The following is a 21,965-nucleotide window of genomic DNA, read 5'->3' on the forward strand; positions in this document are numbered from 1 at the left end:
ATTACAAACTTCAGCTTTATGTATTTATTTTTTTTACTGTGAATTTTTTAAAACTTTTTTTGAGTACCTAGTAGCTATATATACTTATGGAGTATAGGAGATATTTTGATATAGGCATACAATATGTAATAATCCCATCAGGGTAAATGAAGTATCCATCACCTCAACATTTATCTTTTTTTTTTTTTTAAATTGAGATGGAGTCTTGCTCTGCTGTCCAGGCTGGTGTGCAATGGTGTGATCTCACTGAAATCTCCACCTCCTAGGTTCAAGAGATTCTTGTGCCTCAGCCTCCCAAGTAGCTGGGACTACAGGCATGAGCCATTATGCCTGGATTTTTTTTTTTTTTTTTTTTTTTTTTTTTTTTAGTAGAGACGGGGTTTCACAATGTTGGCGAGGCTGGTCTCGAACTCCTGACCTCAAGTGAACCACCCAGCTTGGCCTCCCAAAGTGCTGGGATTACAAATGTGAGCCACTTCACCTGGTCCGCATTTATCCTTTGTGTTACAAACAGTTCAACTGTGCTCTTTTAGTTATTTTAAATGCACAATTAAATTATTGTTGACTATCGTCACCTGGTTGTGCCATCAAATAGTAGCTCTTACTCGTTCTTCCTATTTTTTGTACCCGTTAACCATGCTCACTCCGCTCTCCGCACTGACCTCCCAGCCTGGTCACCATCATTCTACTCTCCGTCTCCATGAGTTTGATTGTTTTCATTTTTAGCTCCCAGAAATATGTGAGAGCATGCCAAGTTTGTCTCTCTGTGCCTGGCTTATTTCACTTAACATAATGACTTCCGGTTCCATCCATGTTATTGCAAATGAAAATATCTCATTCTTTTTTACTGCTGAATAGTATTCCATTGTGTTGTGTACCACATTGTCTTTATCCATTTGTCTGCTGATGAATCCTTAGATAGTTTCCAAATCTTGGCTGCAGTAAACGTGGGAGTGCAGAAACCTCTTTGATGGATGGATTTCCTTTCTTTCGGGTATATACTCAGGAGTGGGATTGCTGGATCAAACGGTAGCTCTATTTTTAGTTTTCTGAGGAACCCCTAAACTGTTCTCCAGAATGGTTATACTAATTTAATTCCCAGCATCAGTGTATGAGGGTTCTCTTTCTCCACATCCTTGCATCATTTGTTATTGTCTGTCTTTTGAGTAAAAGCTATTGTAACTGAGACGAGATGATATCTCATTGTAGTTTAGATTTGCATTTTCCTAATGATCAGTGACATTGAGCATCCTTTCATATACTTGTTTGCCATTTTGTATGCCTTCTTTTGAGAAATGTCTATTCAGATCTTTTGCCCACTTTAAGATAAGATCATTAGATTTTTTTCCTATAGAGTTTTTTGAGCTCCTTATATATTCTGGTGATTAATCCCTTGTCAGATGGTTAGTTTGTAAATATTTTCTTCCATTCTGTGGGCTGCCTCCACTTTGTTAATTGTTTCCTTTGCTGTGCAGAAACTTTTTAACTTGCTGTGGTTGCACGTGTCCTTTATTTCATGTAATACTTGTTTTTTTAATAATAAATACAGATAAGCAATCCATTCGTACCTATATACCCATAATCCCAATTCCAGAAGTAATCATTGTCAACATTTTGGTGAAAATATATTCATGCTTGTTCTAAACTTTTGTTTTACTGTGGTGTTGACTCCCTGCTCTACCAAAATAAAATAGAGGACCTGGTGTACTCTGCCTCCCTGTTTTGTCTAATACCTAGAGACAAATTTGCTTCTAAACAAATATTTAATGATAACTCATGTTATTGATATGTGCCAGGAATTTTGTTAACCCCTATGGATTTGGGAGACAGACACAATCCAAACCCTCATGACACTGTTGCCTTGGAAGAAGGGACAGTGACATTTGATACTTTCAGTATACTGCATTACAGTCTTCACAGTGGTATGAAGCCTAAACCGGAACTGCCTAACCTCGCCTGGTCAGGTCAGGGCAGCTGCTTCGGAACGTGAGGCTCAAACAGACATGGCAGGTGAATAGAAATTGACAGAAGAGAAGGCAAAGGCCAGCCAGCACCAATGACCGGTACACACAGGCTCCAAGAAAAAGGACCCAGAGAAGAGCTGGTGGATGGTCTATTGTACTGTGTCTGAAGACTCCTCCAGTGGCTGTGGGACTACTAGCTTCAAAGTCACGTATGTACTAGTTAAAAATGAAGTTTTCTTGCCCCCATGCCGGGTGCACTAAATCAGCATCTTTTTCTCTTTTAACACATTCCAGGCACTGCGATCCACATTGAAGTTTGATAGCCAAAGCCCTAGAGTCCCCACTGCTTGCGTGTGATGGCCATGTAAGTCTTACAGAGTCTTCCAGAACCAGCTCAGCAAAGGACTCCATGGGAGGCATCGGGGACAGGCATGTTTGCGGAACCGCAAAAAGCAAATGAATGAAGGTTAGTTACCGTATTTCATCAACTGTACGGGCACATTGTTTTTCACATTTTAACGTCTCCAAAATTGGGATGCACTTAAAATCAATGGCAAATAGTAATTTCATCAATAGCCTTGTCTTCGTTTTTTGGAATGAAGCAAATAAAATGATGTATCTTCTACATGCGTTGAAACACAGCAGTTTTCTTTCTTCATAGTGCCCCAGCCTCTCCCTCATCTAGAAGACCCACCAGAGGGCATAGACTGTACCCTTTGGAATATTTGCTTCCCTAATCATTTGTATTGCGTGAACTTTCTCCCTGGACACAATTTTGCCCCTGACATCTTTCAACACTTTCTTGTGGCACCTGCTTCCTTTCTGCCTTTAGTCACAGAGTCTGATTTTGAAAACTAAAAACTGTTCCTGGGTGCACCCTCTGGATTTATAGAGGTATCTCTACGAATAAAAATCTCAATAACCAGGAAAGTGGGTTCAGAATCCTTTCCCTGCAACTGAGACCATCCGAAAGAATGAAACAGAAAGGTGGAGCACTCAGCGGTGAAACTTGATATCTGAACAGAGAGGTCTGTTCTGGGATTGCCAAGGCTGTGGGCTCCATCTCAGGCAGGAAGGCAGCGGCAGAGGCCCTTCCTGGGCACTTCCTAGTAGGATGCGGGGGGCTGTGTAGCTCCATCCCTCTCTGTGTCCCCTAGTCCTAACCCTTCCCCTTCCCCGGCCCCAGTCTCATCTGCCAGCTGCCCCTGCCCCAGACCCCTGATGGTTTTCTCCTGAAGACGTTAGAACCCTCATGTAGACAGTCTCTGTCTCTGCCTCTGCAGAAAGTGGTAAGAGTCTCCTCCTCAGAGCACGCAAGGCTGGATGAGGTCTGCTGTTCCCAGAACCCAGAAACTTGGCATCTAGACCTCTGTGTGTTCCACTCACCTCTTCTCACGTATCCTGTTACGAACAGTAAGGGCCACTATCAGAGCAGTCATTTCCTCCATGGAAGGGACATCTCTCAGGAATGGGAGAGTTTGCACTTGGCAGACCCTGGGACAAAATTACACAGGCGATTGCTTACAGACATCCCTCTTGGCCTTTGTGGTCGCTCCCTTGTTAAACTGAAGACACTACTAACCTTCCCCCAACTTGTTTTGTTTTTTGTTTTTTGGTTTTTTTTTTTTGAGGCAGAGAGCCTCCCTGTTGCCCAGGCTGGAGTGCAGTGGAACAATATTGACTCACTGCAGCCTCAAACTCTTGGCCTCAAGTGATCCTCCCTCCTGGGTCTCCCAAATGGGGTGATTAAAGGTATGAACCCCCCTTTTCTTCAGGGTACCATGTTTTGTTTTGGGGTGAGACAAAATCATCCGTGCTGCCTGTGAGGTGCCGGTCACACCAGCTAGTCACAGAGACACGGGACACACACAAGCTGCTTGGTATTGCTGCCTAGTGAGCGTCCATCTGCCCTGGGGCTAAGACTCAGCTCATTGGTGGTTTAACTGTGTAAGGGGCCACGGGTTGCCAATCAATAACTATTGTAACTCTTTTTACCAACAGATCTTTGATTTTATTAGAACCACGATGGTGCCCAGTTAAGTGGACTACATTTCCAAGACTCCCTTGCAGCTGGTTTGACCATGTGACTAAATTCTTGCAAATGGAATACAGTCCTCCTGGGGGATGCCAGGGATTGGTGCCAGGTCCCTGAAAGATACCAAAATCCATGGATGCTTGAGTCCCTTATAGAAAATGATGTAGTATTTGCATATAATCTTTATATGTTCTCCTGTAAACCTTAAGCCTTCTCTAGATTATTTATGATCATTAATACAATATAAATGCCATGTAGTTATTATACTCTGATATTTATATTCTTAAGTTGTTGTATTGTCATTTTTTTCTTGATATTTTTGATCTGGAGTTGGTTGAATTTGTGGATGCAGAATCGTGAATATGGAGGGCTGACAGTATATGCAGAAGAGTATAGAACTTCCTGGAAGTCTCTAAAGGAAGCTAACTTGTCTGGGAGGAGAATTTTTCCTCGTCAGCTGCCTGGAAAGGGTCCAAGATAACCAGCACTCCAGCATCCATCTTGGACGTGAGGTTATCTTGAGGATGGAAGTCATTGTGCAAGGATGCTGGAACAGGAAGGTACAAGGAGCTCAGATCCTTGATTGCCAAGGAGCTTCCGTGCTAGTTCTGGACGGCCTGCCTCTGGACGCCTTTGAAGTGTGAGAGAAATAAGCTTCCACTTCACTTAAACCCCTGCTAGTTTCAATTTTCCAGCATCGGCAGCTTAACCCAATCCTAGCGAATGCATTTAGTATTGGAAGAATATTACCTTTGAATTTCATGACTAAATAGGGGATCGTTCTGTCATCCTCCTAGGATGTAACAAGCTAAAGGGAACAGCGTGGATTTTGGGATTAACGTGAATAGGTCTGAATCCCTGCTTGGCTGCTAGCTGTGTGGTGCAAGCAATAATTCGGCCTCTCTGTACCTGTTTTGTCTCCCATGAAATGGTGTGCATTAAATTAATTAATGCGCATAATATGTGGTGCCCACAGTAAGAAACCAACAATGTTAGTTTCTCTGTCTTTCTCTCTTCCTCAGGTTGTGCATTTTATTTTCAATATTTACAAAAAGTGCTAAGTATAGGTTGAATATGCCCTTATCCAAAATGTTTGGGACCAGAAGTGTTTCAGATTTGGGAGTTTTTTGGACTTTGGGATATCTACATTTACATAATGAGATATATTGGGGATGGAACCCAAGTCTAAACACAATTTTTTTTTTGAGACAGAGTCTCACTCCGTCACCCAGGCTGGAGTGTGGTGGCGTAATCTTGGCTCACTGCAATCTCCGCCTCCTGGGTTCAAGCGATTCTCCTGCCTCAGGCTCCTGAGTAGCTAGGATTACAGGCACCTGCCACTACACCCAGCTAACTTTCATATATTTAATAGAGATGGGTTTCACCATGTTGGCCAGGCTGGTCTTGAACTCAAGTGATCCGCCTGCCTTGGCCTCTTAAAGTGCTAGGATTACAGGCATGAGCCACTGCGCCTGGCAAAAACACAAAATTCATTTATGTTTCATACACCCCTTAGGCACATAGCCTAAAGGGAATTTTACATAACATCTTAAATAATTTTGTGTACCCATCACTTGTGGCATGATGGCATTCAAAAAGTTTTAGATTCTGGAGTATATTGGATTAGGGGTACCCAACCTGTAAATGCAGATTTGGTTTATTTCTGCAACAGCTGACCCTGCTATCATAAGCTTAGAAATATACCAATGGTGCCAGGCACAGTGGCTTATGCCTCTAATTCCTACTTTGGGAGGCTGAGGCTGGTGGATCACTTGAGGTCAGAAGTTGAAGACCAGCCCGACCAACATCACCATGTTTCTTCTGAAAATACAAAATTAGCCGCGTGTGGTGGTGCATGCCTATAATCCCAGCTACTTGGGAGGATTCTCCATCTGAGGCAGGAGAATCACTTGAACCTGGGAGGTGGAGATTGCAGTGAGCTGAGATTGTGCCATGGCATTCCAGCCTGGATGACAGAGCAAGACTTCGTCTCAAAAAAAGAAAAAAAAAAAAAAAGGAAAGAAGGAAATAGAAAAGAAATATACTAGTGGAGTTTGGTTAGGTAAAAATACCCATGGTTGGCCAGTGTGGTGGCTCACGCTTGTAATCTCAACACTTCGGGAGGCCGAGGCAGGTAGATCCCCTGAGCCCAGGAGTTCAAGACCAGCCTGGGCAACAGGGCAAAATCTTGTTTCTAAAATTAAAAAACATTAAAACAACCAACCAACCATGGCTAACATAGCAGGAAGCACAGGACAGAGTGAGGAAATCAAGAAAAGAAACAGGCAACAAGGTCTCCCGAATAAATCTCCTCTAACTCTAAGAGAAGCTGGGCTTTCCAGCAGAAACCAAACCAGAGGCCCCTGGAGCCCATAGGGGCTAGCACTCAGTTTCCCATGGAGTTTTGGTCCCCAAAACCGTAAGCAATGCAGGACCGGCAGCTTTTCCAGCCAGTCAATTGCAAGCTGATCGCTTGGGGAAACACTGGTGTGTGGGGTCGAAGCAGAAAGGCAGTTTAGCTGGTGAGACACAAACATCTCCAAAACAAGTGCGTTTAAAAGGACCCCAGCAGCCAAACTGTGAGAAAAGCAGTCTATGTGGGTGACTGCAGATTAATGCCTTGGGCTGACTGCCCAGTTTATAAACACCCCAGTGCCCTGCCCTAACGTAAGAAAAATATGTTGGGAGAATTCAATATTGTCAGTCCCTTGGCTGGGCCATAGCGACGGCGATGGGGAGACACATGATAAGTTACTGGAATGGGAGAAGTGGACCACCCTGGTGGGAGAAATAATGGCAGGACTCCCACCCTGGCCGTGACCCAGTCCGCAGCCACGTACAGACATCGTTTTCCAGTTGTTTTACTCTTGAACCCTCCTGGCAGGACAAAAGACCCTATGGACTTTCAGGTTTGCCAGAAAAGAGTTATATAAGCTTAGAGTTGGAAGGAGCCAGCCAACGTAGCTCAATTCCCTTCTCCACTTACAGAGTGAAGTGTGTTAGGGAAAGGGGGTCCATGTCACAGCTAGTTAACGGCAGAGCCAGGCCCAGGATGAGTCCCCCAACTCCTGGGTTGTGTGTTTCATCTTCTAGCATTAATGTGGGATTTTTTAGTCATATGTTAATATGTGGATTCAATTACCAACCAACTAGGGGATAATCCTTACTTTAAAACCCACGTCTTAATGTGATCTGAAATTTCAGACTAGCTAGAGGGCCCTGCGACGCTCACGCTTTGGGGCTCCGCACACATGGAGCCAAGGAAGAAGCAAGGGAACCAGCTTACAAAAGCTTATGGGAGACAGAGGAAGCCTGCATTGGAAAGAGGGGTCATGTTTTTAAAAACTCAGAAACAACAGCTTAGAGCTTTATTGGTCTGATGACAGACTCAGTTGGAGAGTATGTTGCACTGAGTCTCTGTCTGCTTCCAGAACCGCCCTGCAAGAAGACCGAGGCCTGGAAGGTTAAACCTACACACGGCCAGGCCAGTGTTTTCCACTAAGGTCCTGCTCCAGCTTCCTTCTCCGTGTGCCCAACACCCATAATGTGCTGGAGGCTCTCTATATGTTGGATTAGTATTTTTGTGACAGTCTCACTCTGTCACCTGGGCTGAAGTGCAGTGGTGTGATCTTGGCTCACTGCAACCTCTGCCTCCCAGGCTCAAGCGATTCTCCTGCCTCAGCCTCCTGAATAGCTGGGATTACAGCCTGCCACTATGCCCAGCTAATTTTTTACATTTTTAGTAGAGACAGGGTTTCACCAGGTTGGCCAGGTTGGTCTTGATCTCCTGACCCCATGATTTGCCCACCTTGCCCTCCCAAAGTGCTGTGATTACAGGCGTGAGCCACCACGCCTGTCTTTTTTATTTTTTTTTTGAAATGGAGTCTTGCTCTGTTGCCCAGGCTGGAGTGCACTGGCATGATCTCGTTTCACTGCAACTTCTGCCTCCTGGGTTCAGATTCTTCTGCCTCAGCCTCCCGAGTAGCTGGGACTACAGGTGCGCTCCACTACGCATGACTAATTTTTGCATTTTAGTTGAGACAGGGTTTTACCATGTTGGCCAGGATGGTCTCAATCTCCTGACCTCATGATCCACCTGCCTCAGCCTCCCAAAGTGCTGGGACTGCAGGTGTGGGCCACTGTACCCAGCCTATATATTGGATTTTTTGGTTCTTTTGGTAGGAGAGGCTGGGGAAGACACAGAAACGCACCTGTGGTCCCAGCTACTAGGGAGGATGAGGTGGGGAGAGCGCTTGGGCCCAGGAGCTTGAGGCCGCAGTGAGCCACGTGGTTAGTGAGAGTCAACATTCGCACCTAGTCCCTGAATTAACTCTAGGCCTCTTTCCACAACATGAGTAAGCCTTGGGGGAGACATAAACAGGAGCTTTACCTCCCGAGAAATCCCAGTGGAGACCCATGGTGCTGGAACCCTGTGGACTACCTGTCCCTGCGTTACCCACACCATCTGAGCTGCTTCCCTGCAGCCCACTGCCCTTCAGGAACCAGCGTCCAGGGCAGCTCTTGCACCCACAGTCAACGACAATGGACACAGGTACTTTCATGCAAAATCTTTATTTGGAACATGTGTGTTACCGAGCAGGCCAGCCGCCATCCTGAAATAGCAAGGGTATTTACATTGTGCAGAGAAACACAAGAGCTCCTTGAAGACATTCATCAGTGCTTTGCCGGTATTTATCTGCTACTTTGTCCTGCTTCTCTGTTCCCTGTGCTCATTATTCTTCACGCACCCTCACCTCGTCACCTTAAGGCATCCTGTACCAGCCTGATCTGGGGGCAGTGACTGCAGCCAGCAATCGGCCATTGCCAATTGTCTTTCTAGGACCCTTTCTACCTGCCTTAGGTATTAATAGTGCCCAAAGAAAGAATGAACAAATGAAAGTTTCTGTAGTTAGCTGGGCATGGCGGCACGCACCTGTGGTCCCAGCTACTAGGGAGGATGAGGTGGGGAGAGCGCTTGGGCCCAGGAGCTTGAGGCCGCAGTGAGCCATGATCACGCCACTGCAATCCAGCTTGGGCAACAGAGCAAGACCCCGCTGTAAGGGAAAAAACCGTTTCTTTGGGGTTGCAAGGCCTTGTCTTCACCAAATTTTAGAAGTTCTCCCGACCCCCTGAGATGTTTCTGCTTAGCTTCTCTGACAGGCCTGACTGTGAGGGCTCGAATTTCAGCTGACCCAGGTGGAGAGTACTTCACTGATTTTTATAATCTGGAAGTGACTGCTTTTCCCCCTGGCCGGGACATATGGTTTTCATTTGTTTGCTGCCATATGCTTTTCAACTTGAACTTGCCTTTGTCTTCTTGCTCCATGACCATGAATGTCTCACATCTCGGCCCTGCCGCGGGGCAGGGGTGAAGGAGGGTGGTTAGTTGTAAGCCCCAGCAGGACCTGCCTTTCATACGGAAAACGTTCCTCCTCACCCCCATCAAGGCATGGGGATGAACGGCCAGACACTCTGGGCTTGCCTTTGGGTTTCAGTTTCAGTCACTAAGCAGAGACCACAGAACAAGGACCTCCCTGTCCTCTGCTGTGTTCGTACACACAAGTATCACAGAGGCTTGCCGAGGGCAAAGCCAGGAATCTGCAGGAGCCTGGACCACCTCCCCACACTGCTGATGAAGCAAGGACTGTTTCGACGGGCAGGTTGCTAGCCCGCGTCAACCTTTTCAGGAGGACTCAATCTGAATTTACGGTCTTCATCACTCCCTTTTGATTTCTTTCCAACAAAACGTGCAGGCTGGAGGCCATTCTTCCTTTCATGTTATTTTATCATCCCCCCCTTAGCGTGGTGGGTCCCAGAGTGGACCAACCCACACTCCTGGAGGTCCTCCCGCCAGGCACCTCTTAAAGGTCACTGGAATGTCTCTTAAATCCTGGCCTGAGTAGCAACTCTCCTCCCACAGACAGATGTACAGAATCTGCAATCGAAAACAAAACAAAAGGAAAATGCAAAAATCCCCCAGGCCTGCAACAGCTTTGGCTTAAGAAACATACTCCCGCCCCACATCCTATCTCTTCAGCTTCATCTCCCCTGCACAGATGGGTCTGGCAGAACAGTGCTCCCAAACTTCTACCAACTTAGGATGTGGGAAATGTTTCCCTAAGCTCAAAGGCGGATAGACAACTCTGCTGCACTGGTCACTTTGCAAGAGATGCTATCCTGACACTTAATTGCCTATTATTTAATCATTTAAAACAAACAAATAATAACAAAAAAACTGAGCCAGAACACTGAAACATGATCTCTGGGTGTGGGGTGGGGGGGTCACAAGATGAAATGGTAGGTGAATGTTATCTTCCACCAGCCCCTTCTGCCTCTGAGTTGGAAAAGTAGCTGCTTCAACAGATGAGCTTCATCCTCTTTCTTCAGAAGCCCTAAACCGAGATGCTGTCAGAGTAAGTCATGTTGCTGCTGCAAAAAATGGTCAGGGTCTGGTTTTAGAGTCATTTGAGTTTCGAAACCTAAACTTGCATTAACAATGGCCCTTCACCAACAGTAAAATGGAGCAGCGTAAGTTCGACTTAGAATTTTCACGTGAATGAAAACCGTAACCTACAACTCTAAGGAAACCAAGATCTCAAACAACAGATTCATGTTTTAGGGACTTTAAAGAAGAAATCCAAGCAGTTATGCGCATGAACATAATCCTGAAGACCCAATCAGGGGCTGGACGCACGGTCAGTGAGGAGTTTTTCTGTAGTCTGCAGAAACATGAGGTTGAAAGCGATAATACAGATATTTGGTTTTCAGTCATTCAGAAATTTTTCAAAGAAAGGCAATTTGAGCCAAATTACCATCATTTTCCCCTTCTTTTGCAAACTCAAGAAATACTAATACAATGCATATGTAATTCCTCATGTAATTTTCAGTCCAAATGGTCAAAATTACAACTTTTAATTTAATTTTATGAGCTCCAAATTATTCAACATCAGCAATAAACTGTGTGCATGAAATAAAGACAAAAACAAAATACAAAAACTTTTTCTTCCAGCCACAAATAATAACGGAGTTATGTATGTTTGAGAAAGAGAAACAATAACTGAATAATTAGTGTTAAATTCAAGACCCCTCTGGGAAAGCTGTTGTTGATTATAGGCTATTATTTACCTTAGAATATGAAAGGTTAAAAGTCAAAATTTCAAGTTAAGCTTATAAAGTTGCCTTCCCCTAAAAGAAGATTTACATGTAGGCTTAAATTTAGAACAATTAAAGTATAAATACTGATAATTTCAACTTAATTCAGAATGGTTTCAGAAAGATACGATACAACAATTTAAGATAACAAAACAGAAGGGCATCATATTTTGGTTTGAGAATCACAGAACGTACTATAGTATTTTTTTCCTTGGGGATCCTTCTCTTTCTCTTGAGAAATGAGCTAAAATTAAGTTATTTTGATTCAAAGAAGCATTTAGATGGTATCAACAAGTATGTGTATATATATGTGTATGTATATAAATGTATACATACATATACCTTCTTACGTTTGCTTTTAAAGAGGGAAGTAAAGGGCGGAAACAGTGGCTCACGCCTGTAATCCCAGCACTTTAGGAGGCCGAGGCAGGAGGATCACGAGGTCAGGAGATCAAGATCATCCTGGCGAACACAGTGAAACTCCGTCTCTACTAAAAATAGGAAAAATTAGCCAGGTGTGGTGGCACGCACCTGTAGTGCCAGCTACTCGGGAGGCTGAGGCAGAAGAATCACTTGAACCCAGGAAGTAGAGGTTGCAATGAGCTGAGATTGCACCACTGCAACTCCAGCCTGGGCGATAGAGCAAGACTCCTTCTCAAAAAAAAAAAAAAAAAAAAAAAAAGAAAAAGAGGGAAGTAAGACCCCACAAAGACCTGCAGGTGCCTCAGCCCTGACTTGGTACTACCAGGTAACTTGAATGATTCACCAACTACAACAGTGTCCCAACTCTTCCCTACTGGATTTTTTCTAGGAAGAGGAAGTTTTTGTCCAGCCCGACAATTGCCGCTGTGAAAACTGGAGCGCAGTATAACTTTTCGTAAGAGCTGAATTCTGGACTGCAGATGACTGTTTTGAAAAGATTTGGAAAGATTGTTCGGGACGACTTAGATTCTGTTTTGCTCGTTACAGTCCAAATACATGAAGTTCTTATGAAATAAAATGGTACGGTGCAGATGAGAACAGGCCAGGAGAGTCCAGCCAGCCGTTTTAGGGCCAAACGACAGATCACCCAATGGTTCACATTTTAGGAATTTGAAATGTCTAAAAATAGATAAGGTGGTTTCTCTAAAAGAAAATAAAATGAAAGAGAAGGGGAAAAAATAAAAGGAAAAGGAGGACAAAGTGAAGGAAGGAGGGAGGGAGGGAGGGAGGGAGGGAGGCAGGCAGGAGGGAGTGAGAGAGACACAAGAAATGATTTAGGGAATGTTAGTTATCAAGAATATCTTACTTAGAAAGAAAGAGAAAAATGCATAAAAAATGTATGAACTTTGTGCAGGTTAATGCAATATTAAACACAGTAGGATACATAGGCCTCATAATACTTTTGAAATGGCATATATATAATGTCCCCAAGCACTTTTTAAAAATACGCAGAGACTAATTCAGGACCATTCTAGATAAAAATACATATTTCTTTAAAGGGGTGGGGTGGCGGGGTGGAGAGAAACATATGGTCTCAGGGATCCCCACACACATACAAAGATAAAACTATGGGTTTTTTTGGTAATTCTAGTTGATATGGCAGCAAAAATTGTCATAACAATGTTGGCTGGTTTTGAGAGGGTTATTTTCAAATATAACCTGATAGCTACATTTGTAAAAAAATCTTTGTGAAAAGTTTATTTTATTAACCCTGTGATATGTCTATATTGACATTTTCTAAGATAAAATAAAAGTAGCAGAGTTGTGAATGGGTAAGGGACAGAGCTTTAAAGCAAAAGTGAACCCTCTTTGGGTTCCTCTCACACGAAGGGATACAGACTCTTAAATAAAATAATACTTCCTTAAAAATCTGCTGCCTAACAATTGTTTACATCATAGAAAAATAGCATTTTTGTAAAAAGAAATATAGTCACTTTGTTAAAATGGTCTATTTTAAACCAGCAATTGTTTTTCATATAAAGAATTTCTAAATACCCATACAGAAAATAAAAATAGATAATACTGAGTGCAAAGCAGACAATGGCATGTTTGCAAATGATCAAAATATTTCACTGCCAGATAAATAATACTCTTAGTATATTACAGTACGAGTTTTAACTTTTTAGGAACTTAAAAGATATTGCTTTTATTCTCTGATGGCAAGTTACTTATAAGTAAAGTTACTTCCAGCAGCAGAAGGCCAAATTGATTAGAAATGGATCATACCTATTGATTCACATTTCCCCTGAACTGAAAATGCTGAAACGCCAGGCAATGGCCTGTGTCCCCAACTCCTTCACAGGAGCACGGATCGCAGGCCATGGAGACACAGAGGGGGCGCACACCATTCACGGGCCTTTCCAAAGCATTTGCTAGACCTTCCACATTCAAATCTTCACCCAGAACAAGAGCAACACCAAACTATTTACCAGCTTGGTCAAATCTCCCATGAGGGAGAGTTTCTGTGAAAACTCCTTCCTAATCACAGGCATTAAATCTTCGTGCTATAAAAACAGATGGTTTCAACGGACGATTGCTCTATCGCCACAAAGCAATTCTGAGAGGGTGGCAAGGTTCCTAGTGGCAGTAGTAAAGAATGTTACCAGGATGCTAAAACCTGGCAGCTTCCAGCTTCTACATGGGGAAGTGGGGCTGATAGACGAAATCTACCAGCTACTTGAGAATACTCAATTAGCAATGGAAGGCAAGCTCCACCAGCATTTCCTCACACCCTCTCCACTCTGCTAGGGTCATAGGAATCTGTAAAAAAGGGAAAGAAAATGCAAGAAAATTAGTGGTATATTCAACTCTTCTATTTTCTGTTTAATCCTTAGACCATAAATTTGTCTAGGGAACAAAATCTACAAGTGTATAAAGGCTAATTTTTAGATATTTTAACAATCCTGTTTTCACTAAGGAGTAAAAAACTATTTGTTAAAAAGGCTGTTTTCAAGGAATGTGCATAGTCATTCCCCAGACACAGATGGGAAAATACGAACTGCTGACAACTTTGGCGGCTCCTTCCCGTTCACCGTGGAATACACTTCACTTTAAACGCAGTGTTTCCAAACTGGCTGTGATGTGTTTAGCTGATATTAAGGGGATGTCTTATCTTTCTTTCTTCTTCTTCTTCTTTTTTTTAATTTTATTTTTATTTTTTGGTAAATTACAGCTCAAAAGAAAGCTTGCTTTAGAATATGCATCTTTGTGATCAAACGCTGTCCCCTGAAGGCTTGAGGATCCTGAAATCCGGACACTGGGCTGGCAGTGAGAGGCTTTCTTTTTTTTTTGAGACGGAGTTTCGCTCTTGTTACCCAGGCTGGAGTGCAATGGCATGATCTCGGCTCACCGCAACCTCCGCCTCCTGGGTTCAGGCAATTCTCCTGCCTCAGCCTCCTGAGTAGCTGGGACTACAGGCACGCGCCACCATGCCCAGCTAATTTTTTGTATTTTTAGTAGAGACGGGGTTTCACCATGTTGACCAGGATGGTCTCGATCTCTCGACCTCGTGATCCACCCGCCTCGGCCTCCCAAAGTGCTGGGATTACAGGCTTGAGCCACCGCGCCCGGCTGGCAGTGAGAGGCTTTCTGTCTCTCATCACCACCGACCGGCAGGCAGGCCCAGGGCTGGATGCTCGCTCACCTGTCTGCACAAGGCTTCCAGAGCCTTCCAACACAGGTGTGTACGAGTCTGGGCCATCATGCTGATCCATTCTACTGCTAGTAATGGAAAAATCCCAATCTGTGCCCAGATGACCTGGATTTCTAAAACAGGACACGATACAGAAGAGCAATCATCCTAAACTGTCACTACTGCTGCTGCTGGGTGCTGCCAGGTCCCACAACCTCCAGTTCACAGACGTCTGTCTGGAATCCAGAGAAACCTGAAGCTCACACATGCACCTCCTGTGCTGAGATCTTCCTGCCATAGCAGCTCAAAGGCTTCTTAATTCTTAAAGAGAAAATGTTTAAGCAATCTGGAAGGACTACAGCCATTATGGAAACATTATGGAGGTTTCTCAAAAAAATTAAAAATAGAACTACCATATGATCCAGCAGTCTCATGACTGGGAAAGGAAATCAGTATGGAAGAGATATCTGCAGAAGAGATATTTACAATAGCCAAGGTCACTGCAGCATTGTTTACAACAGTCAAGATAGGAAGCTACCTCATCACTGAGGTGTTCGTCACTGGATGTGCAGATAAAGAAACTGTACATACACAAACAATGGAATATGATTCAGCGCTAAAAGATAAGCAAATCCTGCCATTTACAACAACGCATGCGTGAAACTTAAGGACATTGTGGTAAGTGAAAAAAGCCAGACACAGAAAGACAAATACCGCATGATCTTACCTATATGTGGAATCTTAAAAAAAAAAAAAAAAAAAAAAAAGGTTGAAATCACAGTAACAGAGAGTAGAAGGGTGGCTGCCAGGGGCTGGGGTGAAAGAAAAGGAGAAATAGTGGCCAAAGGGTACAAACCCTCAGATGCACAGAAATGAAGCACCCAGCTTTGATGGGTGAATAAGTACTAGAAGTACTTAGATGAGTAAGTACTAGAGACCTTCAGTTACTCACGCCATCGTGTACACTTGGAATTTGTGCAGACAGTACATCTCGAATGTTCTCAGCACACACTTGAAAAACTGGTAACTGTGAGGAGATGACTATGTTAACTGCCTCGACTGGGGTACTCACTTTACAACCTATACATGAATCAAAGCACCATGCTCTGCACCTTAAATATATGCAATTGTTGTCAATCATGACTCAATAAAGCTGGGAAAAAAAGAAAAAGGAAAAAAAATAGCACGGCTCAGCATGGTCAAAAAAGGTGATTCATGGGAAAGAAAGAAAGAAAGGAAAGAAAGACAGAGAAGAGAAGAGAAAAAAGAAAGGAAAGGAAAGAAGGAAATCTGGCAGGATTTGACAGTTAGAAAAACAATCTTTGGGCTGGGCTAGGTGGTTTGCACTGGTAATCCCAGCACTGTGGGAGGCTGAGGCAGGTGGATCACCTGAGGTCAAGAGTTCGAGACCAGCCTGGCCAACATGGTGAAACCTTGTCCCTACGAAAAATACAAAAATTAGCCAGGCGTGGTGGTGCATGCCTGTAGTTCTAGCTACTTGGGAGGTTGAGGCAGGAGAATCACTTGAACCTGGGAGGCGGAGGTTGCAGTGAGCTGAGATCTGGGATCGCACCACTGCACTCCAGCCTGGGCGACAGAGTGAGACTCCATCTCAGAAAAAAAGAAAAAGAAAAAAAAAAATCTTTTCTGAAATCCATCTGGACAACTGTGCATTGCAAAGGCCATAGACATTCCAGTTTCTCCAGCAGCAAAATGTCTTACACATCCTCCTGACTCCTTTTCAACCTGGCTGAGACAGGTTTACGACACAACAGGTACCACGACTGTGGCGACTGAGACAGCGCTGAGAGCACTTGGAGTCCTCCATCACCAACCAGATGGGACAGTCTCTGCACTAGGAAGAGGAGTCTGCGCCTGCTCAGACATCACCATCGGCATGCAGGGGCAGTCTGGCTAAAAGGAAGGGGAGTTCACATAAGTTCCTTCTGACTACTGAAGTTTAATGACATCCATGAAACGTTGTAAGACATTAATAGCTGGGTGCTTCGCTTCTGTGCTCAATCAGCCTCACAGTGTTCACCTGAGAGGGTCCTCCTGCGAGCAGAGGTGTCTTTTTCTCCGTTGAGAAGAAGGTGGGCAGTCACTAAATGATGAGAACATGTGGAGGTCACACTTCTGGCTACCGGGAGCATCTATTATTAAGATGCTCAGTCTCTTCCAGGCTAAGCCTCACATTACATAACACTGGGCACTGAACAGGCCATGCCATGTCTGTCTGTACCACACTACCCAATGCACACACCCTTTGGGGCCCTTATTATCTGTGCTGTGTTGTACCTATCATATCAAGTGTCTTTAGATTACAAATGGCCATTTCAGCTCACATCTTTTTAGTGGTCTTTTGTGCCAGGCACACCACAGACACCTCCACAGGACAAACCTGCCGCCTGCAGTCCCATGGGCTCCTTCTTCAGCTCATGGACTGTCTGGGTCCCATAAAAGTATAATGTGGGCCACGAAACATTGTATTATTTCCTAAAGACAGGGTCTCACTCTGTCACCCAGGCTAGAGTGCAGTGGCACGGTCACAGCTCACTGCAGCCTTGAACTCCTAGACTCAAGCGATCCTCCTGCCTCAGCCTCCCAAGTAGTTGGGACTAGAGACATCCACTACCAGGCTTAATTTTGTTTTTTATTTTTTGTAGAGCTGGGGGTCTCACTATGTAGCCCAGGCTGGTTTGGGGCTCATATAATCCTCCCACCTCTGCCTCCCAAAGTACTGGGATTATAATCATGAGTTACCACGCCCAGTCATCAGTATTTTGAATTTTCTAGTAGCTAGGTTAAAACAAATAAAAACCGGTGAAACTAGTTTTATAGTATATTTTATTTCACCGAGTATATTAAAAATATTATCATTTTAATACGTAACCAATATAAAAATTATTGAGATATTTTAGGGTTTTTTTTGTACTAAGTCTTTAGAATCTGATGTGTCTCCTACATGTACAGTACTTCTCAATTTGCATGAGCCATATTTCAAGTGCCCAGTAGCTGTATATGATGAGGAGCTATGATATTGGACAGCACAGGTCTAGGGTACAGGGTGGTTACCTGGAGAATTAAGAATCCTGTTTCCTGTGGGATCCGTTTCATCTGAGGACAACACACTGAGGCCTACCTTAAAAGGTAGTAATGCCCCGAAGATGTCCTAACATCCAGCCTTCTAATGGAGCCATCTGGCATCATGAAGCCTTCCCCCTTCCCTTCATTTCGGGCTTCACACAGGTACCTCTTTTTTCTTCCCTTGGATTCATATTAACAGGGTTTGCAACAGAGGATGATGGAACCAGGAGGTTCCGTGTATGATGAGAGCCTGGGATGACACTTCTGCATTAGAGCCTAGGTCACCCAGCAAAGATGGGAGTCCGTGACCTGAACTGGCTTTGCACTGCTGATTTCTTAACCAGAGGCACAAAAGACCACTACAGACATGTGAGCTGAAATGACCAACTTTAATCTAAAATAAAGACGCTTGATGACGCAACATAGATAATAAAGTTCTAGAAGGGGGTGTGTGTAGGGTGAGGTGGTGCAGGTGGACACAGCATGGCCTTGTTTTACAGTTCCGGCACACGGGCTGAATTTAAGTGGGCCACGGATTTAGGAGCAATGAAGCAGTTCTAGCATGCTGCGGTCATGGGGGCAGCAGTGGGGCGGGGAGGGAGATGAGGAGTCTCGTGTTTAAAATCATTAAATGCTTCAAAAGGAAAGCCAAGTCCAAGAGCTTATCAGTGACATGCCAGCAAGGCTATGGGGTCCCCTTCAGCTGAGGACAACGCACTGAGGCCTACCCTAGAGGAACAGTGAAGGGACTCTTCAAACTTGTGAAGGAACAGTGAGTGGAAGAGTGGACATCTGTCAACAGTTTTACTACCTCTGTCATGTGACCTGCTCTCAAAACCAGTGGTTTTGAATACTGAAGCCTGGTGACCATCACATGAAAGGCCTATAAAGGGCCACGTGAGCCAAACAGATGTGAGTAATCGCCCCTAATGGTGCTCTCCCCTCCAACCACGGTCATGCACCACAGAACAACGTTTTGGTCAATGATGGGCCACACATATGACAGTGGTCCCGTAAGATGATAATGAAGCTGAAAAACTCCTATCATCTAGTGACATCATCATGTCATAGTGCAATGAATTTTAAACAAATGTGGTGTAGCCTAAGTGTACAGGGTTTATAAAGTCTACTGCAGTGTAGAGGAATTTTCTAGACCTTCGCATTCAGGACCTCCACTCACTGACTTGCCCAGAGCAACTTCCAGTCCTGCGAGTTCCATTCATGGTAAGTGCCCTAAAAAAGTGGTCCTTGTTTTTTGTTTTTTGTTTTTTTGACACAGAGTCTCGCTTTGTCACCAGGCTGCAGTGCAGTGGCTTGATCTCAGCTCACCGCAACTCTTCCTCCCGGGTTCAAGCGATTCTCCTGCCTCAGCCTCCCAAGTAGCTAGGACTATAGGCATGCACCACCATGCCCAGCCAATTTTTGTATTTTTAGTAGAAATGGGGTTTCACCATGTTGGCCAGGATGGTCCTGATCTATTGACTTTGTGATCTGCCCGACTCAGCCTCCCAAAACGCTGGGATAACACATGTGAGCCATCACGCCCCACAGTCCTTTCTTTTTTAATATTTTATACCATATTTTTACTGTGAATTTTCTTTCTTTTTTATTTGTAGATGGACTTTCTTCACTCCTGTTGCTGAGGCTGGGGTGCAATGGCATGATCTCAGCTCCCTGCAACCTCTGCCTCCCAGATTCTCCTGCCTCAACCTCCGAAGTAGCTGGGATTGTAGGTGCCCACCATTACACCTGGCTAATTCTTGTATTTTTAGTAGAGACGGGGTTTCACCACGTTGGCCAGGCTGGTCTTGACCTCCTGACCTCAAGTGATCGGCCCGCTTTGGCCTCCCAAAGTGCTGGGATCACAGGCATGAGCCACCATGCCTGGCCTGTACCTTTTCTTTAGACGTGTTTAGATCCACAAATGCTTACCACTGTGTTACAGTTGCCTGCAGAATTCCACACAGTAACAGGCTGTACATGTTTACAGCCTGGAAGCAATAGGCTCTACCATGAAGCCTGGGAGTGTGGTAGATTCTACCATCTCGGTTTGTGGACGTGCACTCTCTAAGGTGTTCACGCAACGATGAAACTACTAACAATGCATTTCTCAGAGTAAGCCCCGTCATTAAGTGACACATGACTGTACTTGAAAGTGCCCCAGGAAGCTGTCAACATGAGTAGCTCTCTGCCTGTAGATTTTTGGCCATTTTATGGTGTATTAGCAACTGTATCAGATGGAGAAGAGAAAAAAATAATTAGGTTCTCTGCTTGTTAGTAGCGATGGTTAAAAAAAAAAAAAAGGTCACGAGGAAGGTGTTTTTAGTAACTGGCTAAAATTAAAATGTGCACTACCTGGGTGTTTTTAGGTACCTACTGGACCTTCTCATTCTAAATGGTCAAGCTAAAAATCAAGGAAGTGCTTTTCTGAACTGGAAATTTTGTCTTATCAAATATTCCCTGGACAGGGCACCATGGCTGAGGCGGGAGGATTGTTTGAGGCCAAGAATTTAAGACCAGCCTGGGCAATGTGGCAAGACCCCATCTCTACAAATAACTTTAAAAAAAAAATAGCTGAGTATGCTGGTGCATGCCTGTAGTCCCAGTTACCTGGGAGGCTGAGGCTGGAGAATCACTTGAGCTAGGAGTTTAAGGCTACAGTGAGCTATGATCATGCCACCGGACTCCAGCCTGGGCAACAGAATGAGACTCTGTCTCAAACAAAACAAAAAACCTCCCTGAAATAGGTATCCATGAACTGAGACATAGAAATATTTACCAACTGGTATTTTATTATAACAAGATTAACTTGTCTTATTTTAAACTCCTTACAATTCTCAGGAAGCCACAGAACTGAGAAAATCATCCTGATTTTACAGATGAAGAAACTCGCTTTAGAAGTCTCTGACAAGTTTTAACTAGCCTGAAAGTCTAGTGGGCATATTTTTTGAGGAGGAAGGGGGGACTGCAGAGGAATTACGCTGAAGGCTATAATAAACCCCAGCAGCTCAGAAAATGGGCAGGTAACACTTTTTCCACCATAATGGCAAAGCCTTCACATTCCCGGTATTCTCTACCACAGCAGAGCCCCAACGCGTCCAACTAGAGGATCCAGCGGAGCCCCGACCAAGGATTAGTTCAATCACGTATTTTGCATACGGAGCAGATGAGCAACGCCTGCTAACACCCCTAAGAACCTCACTGTATTTGGGGAAAACTTGAACGTGCCCATGTACATTTTCTTGTTCAATGGAAATCTCTGACTACTTCCAACCGAAACAGCTGCTGTCTCCTATCTGCTTCAAAATTCTTGGGTTTCAAATCAGAAAACAGAAAGGGGTGGGAGGAGCAGAACCACCTGCTGGAGTCTGGGAAGGAAAAAGGAAGGGCCCGGCTCAGGAGAGGGCGTTCCCCTAACTCAACTCGTGGCGGCCAAGGCTTCCTTTTTTCCCTTATTGTAAAACAGCTTACATTGGGCTGGGCTCAGTAGCTCACACCTGTAATCCCAGCACTTTGGGAGGCCAAGGCAGGCAGACACCTAAGGTTAGGAGTTCAAGACCAGCTTGGCCAACACAGTGAAACCCAGTCTCTACTAAAAATACAAAAATAAGTCAGGCATGGTGGCGCGTGCCTGTAGTCCCAGTTACCTGGGAGGCTGAAGCAGGGGAATCGCTTGAACCCAGGAGGCGGAGGTTGCAGGGAGCCGAGATGGCGCCACTCCAGCCTGAGTGACAGAGTGAGACTCTGCCTCAAAAAAAAAAAAAAAAAAAAAAAAGAAAGAAAAAAAAGAAGGCTTGGACTAAATGACAGAAGGTCCCTTCCAGTCCATGGCTTATGATGGGGATCTTTTGACATTTATCTTTTGACATTTATCTTTTGACATTCTGATCATTTCTAGGATCTATAATTGATTGATTCCCAGGCTCTGAAGAAAATGCCTGAAACAGACATGCCAAGAATTCTCTGAACCTGTTTCTTTGAGAGTTGAGATGGTAAAGTCACGATGGGGGGAAATCTCTGTCACCGTGGATGGGAACCTGCCTTGTGGTTTTATGTTATCAGAGGAGGCTCCAAAAACATATTAAGGGAAGACGATGGAGAGGACTCAAAGGAA

The 21,965-nt window shown here is 44.3% G+C and overlaps 1 protein-coding gene across 3 annotated transcripts in view; it reads right to left on the reverse strand.

Annotated features, from left to right (window-relative positions):
• Positions 1 to 8,555: 8,555 nt before the first annotated feature.
• JCAD (junctional cadherin 5 associated) overlaps positions 8,556 to 21,965 on the reverse strand; it is a 102,322-nt gene continuing 88,912 nt past the window's right edge. For 2 of the 3 annotated variants that reach the window (XM_074405194.1, XM_074405193.1), the window contains exon 4: positions 16,685 to 16,868. In XM_074405194.1, the coding sequence (XP_074261295.1) occupies positions 16,783 to 16,868 (86 nt within the window). In that variant the 3' untranslated portion in view covers positions 16,685 to 16,782. Of the gene's footprint in view, positions 13,894 to 16,684; positions 16,869 to 21,965 lie in introns of those variants that run through there. The other variant, XM_074405192.1, reaches the window with a different exon arrangement.

The sequence above is a fragment of the Saimiri boliviensis genome, chromosome 8 (genome assembly GCF_048565385.1).
Source record: "Saimiri boliviensis isolate mSaiBol1 chromosome 8, mSaiBol1.pri, whole genome shotgun sequence".
Lineage (NCBI taxonomy): Eukaryota > Metazoa > Chordata > Mammalia > Primates > Cebidae > Saimiri > Saimiri boliviensis.